This window comes from Rhynchophorus ferrugineus, unplaced genomic scaffold (genome assembly GCF_030347505.1).
Source record: "Rhynchophorus ferrugineus isolate W39M unplaced genomic scaffold, kcgeb_rfMv2 rfM9, whole genome shotgun sequence".
NCBI lineage: Eukaryota > Metazoa > Arthropoda > Insecta > Coleoptera > Curculionidae > Rhynchophorus > Rhynchophorus ferrugineus.
This window is the reverse complement of record NW_027472588.1, coordinates 20,680,327-20,699,917: the sequence shown is the minus strand read 5'-3', so window position 1 is coordinate 20,699,917 and position 19,591 is coordinate 20,680,327. Positions and strand designations below refer to the sequence as shown.

At 35.0% G+C, this 19,591-nt stretch overlaps 3 protein-coding genes across 4 annotated transcripts; 2 read left to right on the top strand and 1 right to left on the bottom strand.

The window, feature by feature from the left end:
* Window positions 1-12,296: 12,296 nt before the first annotated feature.
* LOC143202373 (vacuolar protein sorting-associated protein 37A) lies at window positions 12,297-13,821 on the top strand. Of its 2 annotated transcripts, none has more exons than XM_076413855.1 (6): window positions 12,297-12,572; window positions 12,627-12,816; window positions 12,875-12,992; window positions 13,102-13,293; window positions 13,353-13,504; window positions 13,556-13,821. In XM_076413855.1, exons 1-6 carry the CDS (start codon window positions 12,496-12,498, stop codon window positions 13,748-13,750), a joined length of 924 nt encoding a protein of 307 aa, XP_076269970.1. In that variant the 5' UTR covers window positions 12,297-12,495; the 3' UTR covers window positions 13,751-13,821. The 2 variants fall into 2 exon arrangements, with proteins under 2 accessions (XP_076269970.1, XP_076269969.1); XM_076413854.1 differs by having other exon boundaries at window positions 12,300-12,572; window positions 13,045-13,293.
* Window positions 13,822-15,561: 1,740 nt separating this feature from the next.
* On the top strand, window positions 15,562-16,544 carry LOC143202376 (ubiquitin-conjugating enzyme E2 N). Its single transcript, XM_076413860.1, has 2 exons — window positions 15,562-15,834; window positions 15,889-16,544. The coding sequence occupies exons 1-2, from the start codon at window positions 15,734-15,736 to the stop codon at window positions 16,241-16,243; spliced, it is 456 nt and encodes a 151-aa protein (XP_076269975.1). The 5' UTR covers window positions 15,562-15,733; the 3' UTR covers window positions 16,244-16,544.
* Window positions 16,545-16,775: 231 nt separating this feature from the next.
* On the bottom strand, window positions 16,776-18,015 carry meigo (Solute carrier family 35 member B1 homolog meigo). The gene is made up of 3 exons (XM_076413856.1): window positions 17,308-18,015; window positions 17,036-17,245; window positions 16,776-16,984 (listed from the first exon to the last, which is right to left on the bottom strand). The coding sequence occupies exons 1-3, from the start codon at window positions 17,872-17,874 to the stop codon at window positions 16,790-16,792; spliced, it is 972 nt and encodes a 323-aa protein (XP_076269971.1). The 5' UTR covers window positions 17,875-18,015; the 3' UTR covers window positions 16,776-16,789.
* Window positions 18,016-19,591: the final 1,576 nt, after the last annotated feature.

Sequence of the window (19,591 nt, the reverse complement as noted above, 5' to 3'; positions counted from 1 at the left end):
TTTATAAAGTACTGTATAATGTGAATTTGGCTCTATGTTCCAATGAAGAAAATTCTCCGAAAGCGAGCTTTCTCTCCTCCCCGCAAGATGATCGGCTCTTTCATTACCTTCAATTCCCATGTGAGATGGAACCCACATGTAAATGATATTCTTGCCGCTATTGTAAATAATGGTTTAGCTCTCGGATGCACATTATTAGTGGAGGATATGTCTGTAATGATCCAAAACTCTTTAGAGAGCTCATGAAGTCGGTGACAGTCAACACAGAGATTACATCTAGGCTATTTTGAATGCATTTTAGGCATAGTGGACGGTAAACATGCTTACTGAAGAGACTCTTCCTTTAATGTTGAAGTAGATGCAGCTCCAGTATATTCATTACTCTTAGATCCATCTGAAATAATTTGTATAAAGAGGGACCGTGCTCTAAGAGAACTCAGACCATCCTTGGGAAGAAGCGTCATAGAGAGATCAGTAGACATAGGTGCATATTGCCAGGAAGGTATTCTATTTATAAATCTATAGGCAGTAGGAATCTCTAATTATAAACGATTACAAATTCTCTGGAAGTAATGGCAAGGCCCTTTATATATTCTCCCCATCATAGTGGCACTACATCTGGTATTAGCGCATATTGAGATAGTCTTGGTTTGAATTTTAAAGAGCCTGCATAAGTATGCAGTTAGCAACAAGAGTTCCCGTTGAGAATTTAAGGAAGAAATCTCCTCCTCGCAAAGTAAACTGTCAATCGGGCTGCTATGAAAGGATCCTAAGGCAATCTTTAGTGCTGTATTTTGGATTGAGTTTAGTCCTTTGATATATGAGGGGGCTGCAGAAATGAAGCACTAGTAGCCATAATCAAGAAGATTATAAATGTTCAAGAGGGTGAATAATTCAAGTTCTATGGGCATCCCAATGAAAGTTGGCAGGGGGTCGAGCTAGGTTAATGTCATCCAGACATCTGTTAAAGCAAAAAGGAAGAAGGCAAGAAGGAAGAGTATCAAGGCATTTTTGAAGTAAATCCTGACTCATCTTGTAGTCCTGATGAGTATAATAGATAACAATGTCATCTGTAAAGAAGCGTACTTTAATTTGTTTTGGTATAAACTCTTTGATGGAGTCAAAGGCAATTAAAAACAGAGTTGAGCTGATGCTGGAGCCTTGAGGTACACCGTTTAGCTACGGAAAGGATGACGATAGAACACCGTTTACTCTGGCCCTATAAGATCGGTCTCTTAAAAAGGATGCGATAAAGCGATACATATTACTGTCTATCTTCCATTATTGTAGATTATTCAAGATTTTGGACACCTTGATGGAGTCGAATGCTTTCTCCAAGTTTAAAAAGGCTGTTGTGGTATGCTCCCTGTTATTGAATCCCTCTACTAAGTCGCTTTCAGATTCCACTAAATGATCCAATGTGGAGAAGCCTTTGATGAAACCCAATTGGTGATCACTCACCAAACTGTATTTTGAATAATATAAGTAAGTCTATTGTTGATTATGCGCTCCAATAGCTTACACAGATGGCTAGTTAGCGCTATTATTCTGTATCCTTTTACCCAATGTCGAATATATTCGCTGAAGTTTTGATGAATATTGACCTAATGTTATCAGGGCCAGGAGAGGTGTTAATTTTTTGAGAGAGCTCATCATAAGTGATGGGACCATCTTGATAATCATAATTGTTCTTGGTTTTCGGAGTGCTCTCTATAGTTCTGTCATCATGGCGCTTAGGGAATGATACTGCTCCCCGAAGAGTTCTGTCAGTTCTAGAGGGTCATCTATGTAGCGTGTCCCTTCAACCATCGCTGGTATTTTATATGTTGACAGACCCTTTAATTTTCGAACGCTCCTCCATGTATCTATTCCATAAAGTAAATGGTAGATGGGTGATTTTTAAAACTATTGACCGCCCGCTTTCTATCTTCTATAGCTTCTATAGCGCAGGAGATTTACCATGCTTGCATACAACCCTAGGAGCGGACAAGTTGACAGCCCTGATGATAGAATCTTACACTAATAATATTACGTACACTGAGGAGACAAAGTTGGGTGATCCGTCCTTCAAAATGTGGAGCCTGAAGCTATTTAATGTTTCCACTATCACTCGACCCCTCTGGTTGTAGTAAGAACGATGTTGGAAGAGATATTAACTCCTCCAAGTCCGTTCCGATCACTACTGTAGAAGGAGCCAAATATAAGTTACAAATTGTTACGCACCTACTCAAGATATTCATTTTGATGGCCACTGCTTCCAGGTTCGTTACTAAATCGACTTCTTCATCATTTCTTCAATCGCATCCCGTCTGACCAGGATGACTACTCCCCGAGATGATCTAATTATATTAGTTATTTCACTCTTTATAGCATAAAAATCTCTAAATTGAAGACAGTCTTCATTTCTGAGTTTAGTTTCCTGGAGAGCTAGGACTGATGGCTTATAAAAACTAGTTATTAATTTTAGCTCTTTAATCTGGATTTAATGCCTTTATATTATGTTACATTGTGTTGCGATGGAAACAAAACTATTTTTATTTTAGCTACATTTGCAAAGTTTAGTTATATGTTTCCTAATAATTTCCTGGCGTTTTGCTTTGCCGTAAGTTTTGGAATCTTTTCTGTTGTCTTCAACTTCTGAATTAGGAACTCTTCCCTGTAGACTGGGTATTCCCTGTATCTAGGAGAGTGATCTTAACCACAATTAATACAAATGGGTGGTGGTATACAAATGGTTTCACTATGTGAGTTCTTTCCGCATGTTGGTGAGATTGATTCAATGGTACAATTTTGAGAAATATGCTCAAATATCTGGCATTTGTAGTATCTCACAGGATTAGGCACATATTGCCTAAGTCTTAGACTAAGATAACCAGTACTGACTCTCTCAGGGAGAGAACTTTTAAGGAAAGTCAATATCAGACTAATAGTAGCTGTTGCGATGTCTGTCTGACTGAGTCACTCTCTGGGTTTTTATACTCTCTAATATTTCCTCTTCAACTGATAAATCGTTGCTGGAGATCACTCCTTTACAGAAATTTAGTGATGAGTGGGATGTGACATTTATGTCAATGTTATGTGGGTCTTGTCATTTTAACAATCCTTTCAGATTGCTTATAATTTGTAATTACCGCTAATAATGCACCATTTTTCAATTTTCCGACAGATTCCAGTTCACCTACAGCTGATACAAGCCATTTTTGAATTACAAATGATGAGAGCTTCATTATTGAATCATCTACCGTCGAGATCAAAAAGTATTTATCAAAATCTATATGACTATCTAATCTATATTCTCTATCCTCGGTCTCTTAAGACCAAAATTTGGGGTGCCAGTAGCTGTTACTCCGAACTGGTCACCTTCCGAAAGTGCTGCGCAAACACTGGATGGGGGTCGAGCGGGGTCTGCGCGACCACCCTCGTTCTCGACGCGGGTAAGGTAATTAGGTAGCGCAAAGGTCTGAATGTGTTCAGGTACCGACGGTTACTTAGGTATGCTGTTGAGACCGTCGAGTATCTATGTCGGGTTTTTTATAGGTCTTGCTCCATCGTTGGGTCCTTAATTGAAGGTGGGACTTAGGTGTTTTCTCTTTTAGTGTTAGGAATTCCATAGTTCTATAAAAACCTTTTGTCTTCTGAGGAATAGCATACTATTTACAAAGACCAATTCAGATTGTGGTTACCACTAATTGTTCTGATACAGCAAGGATGCTCACTTATATATTAGTCGGTAATACATAATACAATAAGCAAAGTGAATTCTCGATCTAGAAAGTATTGCATTTATCTGGCAGAAATGTCTCACTCTGTAGTTTGTATCTGTCTCCCTCCGCGAGCATTGAAAAAACAAGTATAGAAACTCTCATGGGGGATCTCAGTGCTCATGCGCCTGAGTGGGGCTCATCTAAATATAATCAAAGGGGTCGATGGATTGTTGAGGTCATTAATGACAATAATCTGTGCATTATGAATGACGAATCACCTACATTCACACTTGGACTTAAGCCTGTGCTCTTCCTCATTGGCTGGACAGGCGAGATGGACAACTGTGGCTGATATGCATGACAGCGACCACTTTCCCACTTTGGTTGAACTCACTGACACACCTGGCATATTACCTACAGCGACTGGACTTAATATTAGAGGTATTGATTGGGACCAATATAGATCGTTGATTGAAACTACCCCAATCACAAAAAATATAGATACAATAGTAAAATAATTCACCGATTCCATTATCAATGCAGCTAGAAGATCTACTTCTATTAACACCACAAAAATAAAAAAAATTACCGGTACCATGGTGGAATAATGACTGTGCTAGGGTAATAAAGGATAGGAAAGGGGCCTTAACAGACTCAAATTAAACCCAACATCCCAACTCTTTCAAAATTACAAAAGATTAAAGGCAATTGCGAGAAGAACTATTCGGCAAGCAAAATTAAGCTCTTGGAGAAAATTTACAAGTAGTCATACCCCGTAAACCTCATCACATACTATATGGAGGAAAGTATGCATACTAAAAGGCACCCCACAATCTAAAATACCAGAAATGGTTGATCGAAGTCGACGTATTGAAGACCGCTGTGAAATGATTGAAATATTTGCAACACTATCATTCCATATTAAACAAACATAAGGAGGAAAAGATGAACAGCAATTATGGAGTAAGCAAAAATGCACACGATTTTTTGAATATTCCATTCACAATTGAAGAGCTTAATAAGGCCATGAGTAAGGGCAGAAACACATCTTCCGGACTAGATAATGTTTGCTTTCCATTAATCAAAAACCTAACTCAATCGCAGCACTTCCATTTGCTTAATATCTACAATGAAGTTTGGATGAAGGGACATTTGCCTTTGTCATTGAAGCAGTCGCTATTAGTCTCTATATATAAGCCAGGTAAACCACGGCATTCAGTATTCAGCTACAGGCCTATCGCGTTAACCAGTCACCTATGTAAAGTACTCGAGTGCATGGTCTCTCATAGGTTGATATATGTAGTTGAAAAGCAGAGACTACTAAATAATCGTCAGAAAGGCTTCATTAGAGGATACTCTACACTTGATCATTTGATCGGGTTTCAGGAGGACCTTTGTGAGGCCTTTAATACGAGACAACATCTGACTGCAGTCTTTCTTGACTTAGAAAAGGCATTTGACTCCATCAATATCGATAGCATCCTGAAACAACTATCTAACTGGGAAATAGGGGGCAGAATGTTCGACTTCATTGCATCCTTCTTGACTAACAGAAGCTTCCGGGTCAGGTTTAATGGAGTAAAATCTACTACATACCACCAAACTAACGGTGTACCTCAGGGCTCCTGTATTAGCTCATTACTATTCATAATTTCTATGAACTCCATTAACGAAGTCATTCCCACTTATATCAACGCCCGAATCTATGCAGATGATGTGGTTATCTACCACAAACATACTAACCATAAGTACAGCCAATCCCTATTACAGAATTGCCTTGATGAACTGCCTGTGTGGGCCGGACGAAATGTGTTGAAGTTCTCAGCAGAGAAGACCGTGAGTGTTCACTTTTGTAGACGGAGGAACTGTTCGCGAATAGCAACATTAGTGATGGAGGGTAAGAACCTGATAAACAAACCAGAACACAAATTCCTTGGTTTGCTGTTCGCCTACAAGCTCAATTGGCTCCCACACATAAATTATATCAAGAATAAATGTTTGGCAGACTTAGGTCTACTGAAGACCCTTTCCAACATCAATTGGGGAGCACACAGAACATCGTTGAGCAATATATATCAGGCGCTGATAAGAAGCAAATTGGATTATGGAAGCCAGTGTTATATTACCGCGCCACCTTCATACGTGAAGAAATTGGATCCCATACAAAACGCCGCTATTAGAATCATATTGGGAGCATTCCGCACTAGTCCGGTCGAAAGTTTGCAGTGCGAGGCAGAGATTTCATCACTCGAGTCACGGCGAGAGCTCCTGCTACTAAACTATGCAAGCTCCCTCAAATTCCGTCCAGAGTTGGACCAGTTTAATACCTTTTTCAGATTAACAGTTTCCTCTGAAATAATTGTATTAAATTGTATTTATATTTATAAAACTAACCACTTTTTATATATTTCATGATCACTGATAGAACTAACATCAAGCTGATCTTGATTCGTCAGCTGCTTCGTATGAGGGAGGTTTCTTTTCGGTGAATCCAAGGTTATATTTTTCATATTCCATACTAATAATCAGTGCAGCTGCAACACGTTAAAAATAGTTTCAATAAAAACCTCAGCAACTTAATATTTAACAGTAAAAATGCTTACCTGTCTATAGAATTTTCCTGGTAGAGAGGCCCCCATTATATCGTTCCTGTTCGAAGCAACTGATTAGATACGCAATCTGTTCTGTCTGGCTTCGGCATTTTCAGAGTAATAATAAGCAGTGATTTGAAATGTATTAAAACAAGCGCAAAGCGTTGAAACAACATTTGTCGTTTTATCATCTGTAGTTTAATATTTTGAAGAATTTTGCAGAAGTTTGATAACTAAACGACATTTGCAGGCTGTTTTGGTTACATGTTCGAACTTGTATCTCAACATTGTATCTCTTTTTAACTGGAACAAAATGACAAGAAAAACATTATCTGATTCTAAAACGAATTTACAAATTGCGGCTGGAAATCTGTTAAACATATATGATGACATGAGTTCACTGTTATTTTGAATAGGCTATATATAGAAACAACATCTTTACATCACAGAGAATCGAACAATTATCTCCGTCCTTTCCTCTCTCAAATCTAGTACGGGAAATAATTTGTCTCAATTATTATAATAGAATACATCTCCGTCTCTTATAACGAATAGAAAAACAGCTGAAGCTATTTGACTAAAATAGTAATTACTGTTTTCAGTCAACTACTTTTTTGACTATCAACTAGTTCGACTGTTTTGCGACTATCGTTTGTTTCGATTATTTTTAGTCAATAGTTCCTAACGTAAGATTTTGTCAAATTCATAAAAAAATAGGACTTAGAGGAGGTATTTAAACGGGTAATTTACTGATCATATTTTGCACTTCGGGACCATCGGAGCGCCAGAGTTATTATTGAAACATAAAAGTAAAAAAGAACGAGTGACAAATTTATTGTCAGTTTCCCCAAGTTCAATAATTAATTTCTGACACGCTTTCTAGACGTACTTATATTCTTACATTTATACCGCTCTGCACTCTCAGTTGAACGAAGTGAAAAAAGGATAGAATCCATGAAAACAAAGCCCAACATGACAACAGACATTCTATCTCCACCAGCACCTGGGCCCATTCCAGCTCCTGTTTCAGGCCCATCCCAAGACCAGTCATTCTTCGAAGAGGAAATGTGGCGTCATAAGCCGCGATTTCGTGAAAATGAATTCACCCACCAGACCTTAACCGATGAAACCTGCAACCAAGGCAGGAAAGAAACCGGTAAAGAAGACCCAGCCGTTGCTCCTGCAACAGCTGTCCTCCTCTAAAAACTTATCCCCAAGTAAAAATAGTTTTTAATTTTAACACTCGTTCATCACAACGCCCGGTTTCGCCAGTTTCTTCGGCGAACCCAAATTTAAATGCTGCCCCAAAAAAAGACAAAATTCCTCCGATTGTCCTCCGCAATAAAAAGCTGTATTCTGAGATCTTCCGTATTTCTAAATATAATTCAATAGAAATCACAAGAACACTTAGTAGCAAAGGCATTAATCCTTCCTACCTCCGATGACTACGGAAATTGTACCACACTTGAAGTATGAATACCACGCTTTCTGTCCACCTTCCGAAAGGGCCATCAGATCATCTGAGGTGTTCCGGAGAATGTTTCGACCGAAGAAGTTAATGAACTTTCGATTAAAGGCTTTCATCAAAAATCTATCCAGAGGTGGAATTCAAGTTCAAGGAACCCTACAATTCAAGTTATCGTTCGAGTACTCCGTCGTCAAGACCGAAATCCAGCGACAGCCTGTGCAGTGCTACAACTGTCAGCTGTTTGGGACATTCCAGCTCTCGTTGTAGAGCACCTCCGCGGTGCGTTAAATGCGCCGAACAGCAGTGTACACATCACAGTACCCGATCTTGTACCAAGGTTTGCGAGGCCCCACCAAAATGCAGGAACTGTGGTGACCCACATACAGCAAATTTCTCGAGTTGTAGCTGCCATCCACCCCCAAAGAAACCTAGATTCATCCAAGTCAGACAATCTGCTACCACTTCGCCCTCTGCGTGAAGCTATCAGGTAGAAGGTTAGCTTCGAACAGACTCCCGTAGTCACCTGAGCCCCTGCCCCAGTGCAATCTCCTGCACTGCACTTCCTAACTCCTTTTCATTGCAGCAGATGATCAGCATCCTGCAGTTCTTCCAAACCAACCCACTCCTTATTAACGTGGCCGCCTATACAGCGCCTCCAATTCTAGTAACCCTTAACAGTCGTTCATTCTTCGTAACGGCTGCTTCAAAAGTCAGTCAAATCATGTCGTGGAACGCCAACGGCTTGCGTAATAAAAATTAGAGCTTGACTTCGTTCTTTTTTTTCAGACATCGATAATATTCAGGAGATTCTCCTCAAACCACCCCTACTTTTTCCCATCGCGATTACACGGTATATTAGAGTGAGTGTGTTCATTCTCATGGCGGCGGAACCGCTATTTTAGTCAAAAAAGGTATCCAACACAACCTCCTGCTTCCTTAAAAACTCATTACCATTCTTTCAAGTCCCTCTTCGACGGTCCAATTTCCAAAATTATAGGTGGATACTTCAGCGCTCATCATCCCCTGTGGGACTGTGGGCGTGCTAATAATGCAGGCAACGATATCGCAGCGCTGAGTGCAAACTTGGAACGCGGTCTCGCCCTGCCAGATGTACCTGATCACCACCCCGCCATCTGACAACGGTGTGTTCCTCGCATCCTGGACTTTTCATCTTGCAGAGTATAAGTCATCCAAACGATGTAAAAGTTATCGACGAGTTACACTCGGACCATCACCCGATTATATTAACTCTCGGAGGCTGCTTCACAAATGAAATTCCCCGTTCTAAATCTAGGAAGAAACCGATTGGAATAGATATCAAGAAATTCTCCTGAAATCCGGACCAATCCCGAAAATCGATCGACATTATCAACTCGAGCATGACGTGTCCAAGCTAACTCGATATATCCAGTTTGTCTTTCAAAACTCAGCGTTTGAAGTTCCATCTCAACCGAACCACTGACAGTGAACCATTACCTAAATATATTAAACTTCTCATCAGTTCCCACAATCACCTTGTTCGAATAGCGCGAACTACCCCCGACCCTGCAGACAAAAGAGAGGCAAATAGACCGTTTCGGGATGTGAAGGATGCCGTCAAGGCCTGACTGCTAAGAAATTGAATTCATTTCTCGCGGACCAAAGGCTCCAAATCCTCTATCTCTCTGACGACTCCCTAGATATCTCGTGAGAAAGACGCAAGATGTTATGTGTCGTTTTCGAAAATGACAAAATGATCAGGAAGGCCAGTTCGGTTCGCTCCCAAGTGCCTCCCAGCTATCTACTAGGTCACCTAGTTTCTCCGAAGTATTTGTCCAAAATGATCAGCAAGATTCCAAACAAGAAGGCTCCGGGATTCGACAACATCTCGATATTCCAGCTTAAGAAGCTCCTACAGAAGCAGCTCGCTGAACTATCCAACATAATGAACTCTATTCGGAGGCTGCAGCATTTCCCGTCATCATGGAAACATGCGTTTATCGCAGTCATCCCCAAAAAAGGGGCCCAGTGCTCTCCTTCGGACTATCGATCACTCTTTTAAGTTCAATCTCCAAAACTGCTGAGAGAGCAATTCTTTATGCTATCAGCGACTTCACAAAGGTAAACAATTTAATCCCAGATGAGCAGTTCGGGTGCCACGCCAAACATTCAGCCGTTCATCAGGGCCATCGTCTGGCCGCAAAAATTAATAACGCTTTTAACCGACGTGAAAGGCTTGGAGCGATCCTTTTGGACTTAATCAAAACCTTTGATAAGGTTTGGCATGAAGGCTTAGTGGCAAAATGCGTCCGGATAGGTTTACCTGAAGATCTAACCGCACTTATCAAGTCTTTCTTATAAGGACGATCGTTCCAGACAAAAATTAAGGATACATTTTCCATATAGATTCAGGAGTTCCACAAGGTTCCCCCTGCTCCCGTGGTTTTTAATATTTTCCTTTCAGACATTCCGAGAAGACTCGAAGCTCGAAGTCGAAGCAGCATTCTACGCACATGATTCTGCCTATTTCACTTCTTCGACAATAGCAGTGTGTATCCAGAACAAACTTCAAAAGCAGCTCGATGAGACGGTCCAGTGGTTGCATATATTGAGGTTGCAAGTCAACCCTCAGAAAACCCAGGCCATCTTCTTCCATAAGAGGCGTTTTGCACTCTGCATTTCGCGTCTTAAAATCGAGCACGCTGCCATTCACGGTATGGTCGGATCAAGCCACCTTTCTCGGTATTCTGTTCGACCGGAAGTTTAGGTGGAATCTTCAACTTCAGAGGTCCCTTCAAAAAGGTCAAGGCATCATCAATTTACTGTTCCGGCTCAACAATCGGCCCAGCAGTCTCGCAATCTCCATCAAGACTCTCCTGTATAAAACTCTGATTCGTTCAGTCGTTTTATTCACCCACTCCTGGTTCGTCAGGAACAATCAATCAAAGGGCCTCCCAAGTGTTAAAGATGTCCGAGAGATAAATGAATAAAATCGTTAATTATATTTGTAAAACTCTAATAGTGATTTCCCAAAATTCGACGGTATTTTGGTTTCTACGGTATATTGTCGGTCAGTATTTGATCATGTTTTGGAACCGCTATATGGCCTGTGGCTTATTTTGGATATGGATAACCATTATAATTAACAATTGGCTAGAAGGGAAGGCTATTGGCGAATGCAGTATACTTTGGGCGTAGACATGACATACATGCCACCTTAAATAGTTCGAACCAAGGTGTTTTATTGCTCTTTTACTTTTTGAGTCTTTCAATAAAGTTCGTAAATCTCCCAATAATTCTTGAAGTCAGGGTCAGTCATAAGTCTAGATATAAAGACCCATATGAAAAATCGCCTTGGTTCATTTAAATTGTAATTACGGCAAATAAATTAAATAGTGTAAAGTAAACCGTTTCATTAATTCGCAAGAAAGTCTAGCTGAAATCGTCAGCTGTGAGCAATCAGGGAGCAAAGTGTAGTAACAACAAATAAAAGGGCTCCAATGACAGGCCACTAAGAGAGCTATAGAAGCGGTGGCAAACGAAGAGAGAATTAGTTTAGTTAATTGGTCTAATTAGTTTTTTTTATTTAACACCAAATTTAAAATTTTATATCGGCGCGCTTCTCGAGACATACTTCCACTCTTCGTCTCTCGGATAATAAATGTATTACTAAGCTGATAGTCCCACCCTATCGGTTTAGTGAGTAGCCCAGATGCAGCCTTTACATCATCTAATCCAATTCGCTTGTTCGTGTCAGTCTTCCCGGCTATGTATGCATCACATTCCCCTACCTGGTTTCAGACCAAGAAAAAACAGATTTATTGTATTTGGTTTGAAATTGTATAGGATATTCTTGGTTAAAATCGTTCTGTGGTAGGCACAGTATTAATAATTAATACTTACTCTATGACCGGCAGCATCACCTGATTGTATGAATCTACTGCTAAATAGAATAATAGCACTAAAAGGAATAGGAGCCCTAAAGACATATAAAAGTCAGTCCTGTAAAACAACCAATGTGATTGGTTGCTGGATACTTTATATGTTTTTATTATATTTATATTATATTATTTTATGCATTTGCAGTAAATTTTATAAAAAATTTTAGCCTACAATTATCAATATATTGATATTGATATTTTTACAAATTATATAGGAGACAAAAATTTCGATTTTTTTCCTGTTTGATGCAAAAGATACATCGATATTTCTAAGAAAAAATAGAAATATTGATATATTGGCCCAAAAAATATCGATATTCTTTAAATATTTTAAAATGTAGGGATATTTTCAATAAACATTTGAAATTAAGTACAAATTATAAAGGTTATTCAAAAACAATTAAAAGGTTTCCGAAATGTTTAAGGAATATCTTTAATATTTCATGAAAGATATTTTCTTAATAAATGTCCATATTTAGGTTAGAAAGTAGAGAGAGAGACCCGACTTTATCGGCAATAACTGTCATTAGTGATGTCGATGTTTTGAATTTATGTCGATTTAGAAGATAATATAGATATATCGATATATTTTCAGCATCCCTAACTGTCATTCATTGTTGACTTTTCTCTATGTTGTTGACGAATTGTTTGTCATATAATAAGTAAATTTTTTTCGTTTCTTTTCTTTATTCTATGCTGTTTGCCACAAAGTACTTTATCATTACTTTATGTTGGTTACTAATCTTTAAAATATAGAAAACAAAAAATTTGGTGTTACTAATCTTATTTCCAAAGTTATAGTGTAGAAAGTGATGTTACCTATGTTTTATAAGAAAGATACAGATATCAGAAAACAACAGATTAATACATTAAAGATATTCAATGAAAAGTGATGTAGAATTTAATGAAATAATTATTACCATTAATATGTATGTATTTATAGCGTTCGAGAAGTTGTAGCCGATTCTGAATATGAGATACCATTTCAAAGCGGTGTCAATAGATTAACAATGAAAATATCGTTAGGTCAAGATTTTCCCAAAGAAAAACCAATATTGGCTATAAATCCAAAAATATATCATCCATGGGTAAACGAAAAAGGATTTGTAATAGCTGCTCCCGGTCTTGTAAATGTATAAATTAGAACTACTGGTTTTATTACCAATATTGAGCTATTATGATTCTTTTCAGTTTACTGTACACTCTGATCTCGGCAGAGTGGTTCAAGCAATCATACGAGAGTTGCAAAGAAATCCTCCACCACTAGCTAAAAACAATAATATAGTAATATCAAATATATCTGTATTAGGTAAGACTTTAATAATAAATTTTACAACAACAATTTTCAATTCATGTTTCAGATGATGAAAAGAAAAATAATTCAAACACCCAATATATGTATAATTTTTCACCAACAGTTTTCTCCAGTTATTCTCATCAAAGGGCACCCAATTCACTCATCGCTGAATTAAATACTTTATCTTTGGAGGAATTGCAATTTCTAAATGGAAATGAAGATAGATTGTTAGAGTTTATAGATGAACAAGATTGTATTAAAGAACAACAAGATCTTTTTGATGATTTAATGCATCATATAGAAGAACTATCAGGTACTAAAATAGGGTTTAATTAGAAACTAAAGTTAATAATTAAATTTATATATTTTTAGAAAATAATTTAAGCAAAGAACAGAAGCTGCATCAGTTACAAGAGTCTGTAGATTCTAGACTAGAAGATGTTAGTACACTTACGTTTAATAATGAGAAATTATATAATGTATATCAGAATTTATCTCAAAAATATTCACCTAGAAATATACAGGTAAATTATTGTAATATTTGTATATTATATACTTATATGTTTATATTTTAGGAGGAGTTACGGAAATCAGCAAAACAAGCAGAAGAAGATAGTGATAAAATTGTAGACTCTTTTCTTCAAGGAGATTTAGATGTAGACAGCTTCCTAAATATATTTATTAGAACTAAGGCTTTATGTCAACTAAGAAAAACTAAAGAAGAAAAACTGTGTCAACAATTAGATCATCTGGAAAAAGCTGGATTTTAAATATTTTAGTTTTATACCCTTTTTATTTTATTTTAAAATATACCCCAATAAACTATAATTATAATATATAACCTAGTTTTCAATATATTGTATGTAATGTGAAAATGATTCATTGTTATTGTTGTTAATTTTTTAATTAACGGCTAATTTTTGTCTTGATAACGTATGATCTATACATTTTTTTTTGTGTAAAAAGTGCTTACAATAATACCAAACCATAGGAAAAAATGAATTTATTGAAAAATTAAATAATTTAATTTTGCTTTCCCAGAATTAATAATAAAAATTTATAGACATTCACAAATCCCAAAATACCTAGTTTGTATGTTTATGAAATTTCTAATATAAATATAATATTATTATTTTATCTATATAGAAATGTAATACCAAATTATTATAGTCAAATATGATATGAGCATATATCATAAAATTCCGAATATGATTTTTCAGCTACTAGTTCATATATAGTGTTGGGGACAACCGATTATTTAGTAATTGTCTACTTTTTACTATCGACTGTTTCAGTCGTGTACTTTTAGTTACTGTTTTTGATTCTACTCGTTTCATTCGACTGATTTTTAACGTTTTAGCTCTGTCGTGTGACACAACACCGATATCGGTGGACCCGTAATCCCCGTAAACAAATCATAGCCGTCATAAAACAATCATGCCGTCGGGCAGCAATCGGTCCACTCGTGTCGGTGCCGATTTTTATTGTATACAGACATATTTTTAAGGTTAAAAGAGGAAAATGTCTAGCTTTAAATATGATGCAACACTAATTGAATTAGTAGAATCAAAGTCTTCTATACGGGACAATATTAATGAAAATGATAAAAACAAAATACGGTGTCTTGTCGGTGATGTGAAAACGTCCAATTTATGCTTACATAGATTTATATGTAATATATGTATAACAGCATTTTGGAACGATATTTTTCAAGATTGTTAATGTAATAGGGTAAAAAGATTAAAATTGTGAATGATAAATAGTAAAATACTTTTAACTGTTTTTAGGGCAACAATAGGTAATATTTCGATTACTCTCTCAATTTTTGTTAAAAACTATTTCCGTTCAATAATAAATAAAGCATTTACTTTATTTAAAAAAGCTCCAGTAGTTATTGTGCCTATTCTTGCTTTGGAAAATATAACCACATAATAAATTACCTGGACCAAGTAGTTATTGTGCGATCATTTTTAGTTATGTCACGAATTTTTTTTTCTATGATTAGGTATCTGTTTAATATTTATGGTTATTGTATATCTTTAGTTTTTAGGCTTTGTTTAACTTCTATTGTATTGTCTATATTTATTAAATTATATTATTTGAAAATAGCAATTAACATATTAAAATACCATAAAACATTTGTGGGGTATTATTCCATTCCATAGAAAAATTCCATTCCTTTTTACAGATCCACAGAACACTCAAATATAAAAGTAATGATATTTTATTTAAAATGAAATTATTAATTGCATGTTAATAGTGTTTAGTAATTACTTTCCCCTTTTTTTAAAATTATTACATGAAGGAGTATGTACATCTCAGTCTCCCTTATTCTTGCTTTGGAAAATATAACCACATAATAAATTACCTGGACCAAGTAATTATCTCCGTCCTTTCCTCTCTCGCAATGTATACGGGAAATGGGTTCGTACTTCTTCTAAACAGTTGAACCGTGTATCTGACATAAATAGTAATTAGTATTTTCAGTTCCTAGTTTTTCAAATATCGACTGTTTTGCGACCAACGACTGTTTACAGTCGATAGTTCCCAACGCTATTCATATAGAAATTAGCTGTCAATTTAATGTCAATGTTTAATTAAAATTTTAGTTTTAATGTATTGCATTAATAACACAAAAAACAGTTTAATATAAAAGTTAATCAATATTAATTTACCATTTTATGTTATTTAATGTGAATTGATTGTAATTATTTCACACACATTTATTTAACCAGTTTTAGTCCTTGAAGGTTATGGCTAGTGGGTCAACACGTAGGATTTTAGTGGAAACCAAAAATTTATCTAAAGATCCACCACCGGGTATAAGTGCTACACCAGATGAAAACAATTGTCGGTTAGTCCTTTTATTGTAATGCAATTGCATTTGGAATTCTTTATTGAATTTTAGATATTTCCATGTGGTAATGGCAGGTCCAAATGGTTCACCTTATGAAGGTGGCCTCTTTAAGTTGGAATTATTCTTACCTGAAAATTATCCCTTATGTCCGCCTAATGTTAGATTTTTAACAAAGATCTATCATCCAAATATAGATAAATTGGGGAGAATATGTTTAGATATTTTGAAAGACCAGTGGTCTCCAGCTTTACAAGTACGTACTGTTTTATTGTCAATTCAAGCTCTTCTGAGCAGTCCTAATCCTGACGATCCATTGGCCAATGATGTTGCAAATATGTGGAAAACTAGAGAACAAGAAGCTGTACTAAAAGCTAAAGAATGGACCAGGTTATTTGCTATGGAATGAATGTATATAATGTCAGTGTCAGAGAAAACTGACTGTGATAAATTAATGTGTTATTAAAGTTGGACTCTGAATATTCCTTTAATTTTAGTCCGCAGTAATTTATACCAAATATAATTATATGATTTCACTACTAGTATCATTTGATCATATTAATCTTGTTTTTAAAATTGACACCTACCTTTTGGCATATGATAAATTTATACAAGATTACTACTGTTAATATCATTTTTATATATGAATAATGTATACAAATTTGTGTTGTATTACACAAGTTGTTTTGCAATAAATATTTTCTTTAGAATATTAGTTTGATTCTTAGGAATATATATTAATCAAAAGAAAAAAACAGCCTAAAGTATTATTCTACTTAATTTTTTTTCAGGTATCAAAAAGTAATAACTAGTACAATATTTAGAAATTATTGTATTAAGAAAAGATTATTATACGCAAATACTCTAGAATATATATTAATTGCTGAGTTGAATTGAACTAAACTAAGATTGACTTCAGGGAGTATTGATAACCACATGGGGTGTTTATAAATATTTATTTGCTAATTTCTTTTTTTGTGGGCTTCTTAGCATAATATGCATCCAAAAATAATGCAGAAAATACTAAAACAGCTCCAAACCATTGTGTCATAGTAAGAGTATTACCAAAAATTATTACAGATCCTAAAACAGTAAAAAACTTACGAGTGGTTGTTACAATTGATACAACTAATGGACCGAATTCCGATACCTGAGAAATATAGAATAATTAAAGAAAGAATTATAAAAATATTGTTCTTACCATTGAGTATAAAAAAAGTTGACCTATAGCTGACATTATACTCAAAGCAAAAATGTTATAATACACTGCTGGAAATTTATTTGCAAATTCCACAAATTTGAAGATTTCACCAGAGAGTACAATTAGAATAAGAAGAAACAAAGTGGACCATCCGTTTACCACTTTCATCATTTGTATTCCAGTAGGTTTTGATTCAGCTCGAATACGTTCCTACAAGATGTTTCAAGTGCATTTCAAATATACAAATTTAATTATTTAAAATTTTCTATTACCTGAACAGCACCTGTTAACCCATCCATTATAAGTGATAAACATAGAAGCAACTCTCCTATACCAACGGTATCTTGTGTTGATTTAGATGCTTTTTCTTTCAACATAAACATTACGATTCCAATAACAATTAATAAGACAAAAACATACTTTTTCATAGGATAAGATTTTCTACCTAACAAAACACCAAGAATCATGACTGGTATAGGTTTTGCTGATTTTCCTACTACTTGAGTTGGGTATGGTACCCACTGTAATGCCATATTAGATGCCACCATTGCTAATATGTATGTAATAGAAACACTAACATAGTATAATTTAGATGTCTTGTCTTCAATTTGAGGCCATACTAATAACACAATATGGGCTATGATAAAATTCAAAACACATTGAATACCAACTAAAGTTAATGAAAATGTAAATTTCTCAAATTTTGTAGTAATACTTCCATCTGCTAATGTCTGTTCAGTAGAATATTTACCCCTTGTAACTTTTTCTTGCAAAATCCCATAGTAAAAATAAGTTACAAAGATGCCAGCTGCATACAGTAGGAACTTCTCTCTATGCATAATAAAAATAAATGTTATATCTTGTCGCCCAATTGTAAAATTTATTTCAGTTCTGTTTTCTCTTAAATGTATATAAGTTTATGTTAGTTAACTTATTTTCTTACAGCAACGTTACAAAGACACGTCAGCCTCTCTCCCCTACTGGAAGTAAATAAATATTAATTTTAAAGGTTATCTTATCTAGGTATTCTTCTTCTCACCTTTTTTTTGGATTTCTATATAGCTGTCCGATTAACGTATATATATATATATATATATATATATATATATATATATATTTATAATTTTATACTATCCACTAATAAATTAAAAAGTAATATTGCGTTAAATCGATATATTTGAAAAATCAATCGAATAAACATTGTCCTGAGGCTAAATGTAATTTTTAATTAACTCAGCTTAAATAGTTGCTCTTCAGCAAAATTATTAATAGCTTTGGATTGTTATTTAATGTTAACTGAAAATATAACTGAATAAGAAAATTACATTTGACATTAGAGTGAGATCAACTAGGGTTTTTTGAATCGGGCTTACTGGATTCCCTTTGTGCATTTCACCGCTCATAATCGATAAAAACTCAAAATAGTACCTAGTGTTCATGTATACGCTCATTCGCAAAAGTTACAGGTGTTCCAGGAATAACTCCAACTTCCTGAGTGGTTCTACTTAAATTACATGTTCTAATTAAAAACATGTTCTATTCTAATTCTGCTTTTTATATCCTCGTACTTATACGTCTGCGTAGAGCAGTTTAGCTTTCTCTCTCTTGGACCTCCCTGGATATATACACAAAGTATAGAGAAATATTTTCAATGTCTTGTGGATATTTGGCAATAATTGGAATAAGTGTCCCTTCTGTTTTTCGAGTTTATTTATTGACCACTTTAGATCCATTATTATATTTCCTATATTAAAAAACTAAAAAACCAGCGGAATATCGATATAAAACAGTCGATAGTCAAATAATTACCAACTGAAAATAGTAATTACTATATTTTATATGTACTTAATTTTTCAACGTTAGTATAAGCGAGAGGGAGATGAACATATTTCTACAGGTACTAGATTTAAAAAAGAAAAGGAAAGAAGTATTTACTGAATATATTAATATGCAATTAAAAATTTCATTTTAATCAAAGTGGAATTATTTAATATTTAAATGTTCTGTGAATCTGTAAAAAGGAATGGAATTTTTTTATGGAATGATACCCCACAAATGTTTTATCTTAAAATGCCATAATACTATTTACTATTTATACGATATGTTAATTGCTATTTTTAAATAGTATACTATAATAAAAATAGATAATATAAATACTAAAAAAAAACATGGGTATATGTTCATAGAAAAAAACTAATCCATGACATAATAAAAAATGATCTCAAAATAACTACTAGAATTTTTTAAAATAAAGTAAATCTTTATTTATTACTGAACGGAAATATTTTATAACAAAAATCGAGAGAGTAATCGAAATATTATCTATTATTGTCATAAAAGCAGTCAAAAGTATTTTATTATTTATGCTTTACAATTTTAATCTTTTTACCCTATTCCACTAACAATCTTGAAAATATCCTTCCAAAATACTGTAAGTAAGTAATTGTGAAACGTATGAAAAGTATAGAATGAGACTATTAGAACTAAAACTAGTATCTAAAAGTACACGACTGAAACAGTCGATAGTAAGAGCAACTTAATTTTTTTCCTGGTAAT

Bases quoted from the DNA above. Each gene is read 5' to 3' on its own strand.
- meigo (XM_076413856.1), bottom strand. From the start codon at position 17,874: ATGCATAGAGAGAAGTTCCTACTGTATGCAGCTGGCATCTTTGTAACT. The intron at 17,246-17,307 runs GTAATAGAAAAT...AACATCTTGTAG, and splicing joins GGTTAACAGGTGCTGTTCAG to GAACGTATTCGAGCTGAATC. The intron at 16,985-17,035 runs GTAAGAACAATA...TATATTTCTCAG, and splicing joins AACTTTTTTTATACTCAATG to GTATCGGAATTCGGTCCATT.
- LOC143202373 (XM_076413854.1), top strand. From the start codon at position 12,496: ATGTTACCTATGTTTTATAAGAAAGATACAGATATCAGAAAACAACAG. The intron at 12,817-12,874 runs GTATAAATTAGA...GATTCTTTTCAG, and splicing joins CTGCTCCCGGTCTTGTAAAT to TTTACTGTACACTCTGATCT. The intron at 13,505-13,555 runs GTAAATTATTGT...TTTATATTTTAG, and splicing joins ATTCACCTAGAAATATACAG to GAGGAGTTACGGAAATCAGC.
- LOC143202376 (XM_076413860.1), top strand. From the start codon at position 15,734: ATGGCTAGTGGGTCAACACGTAGGATTTTAGTGGAAACCAAAAATTTA. The intron at 15,835-15,888 runs GTTAGTCCTTTT...ATTGAATTTTAG, and splicing joins CCAGATGAAAACAATTGTCG to ATATTTCCATGTGGTAATGG.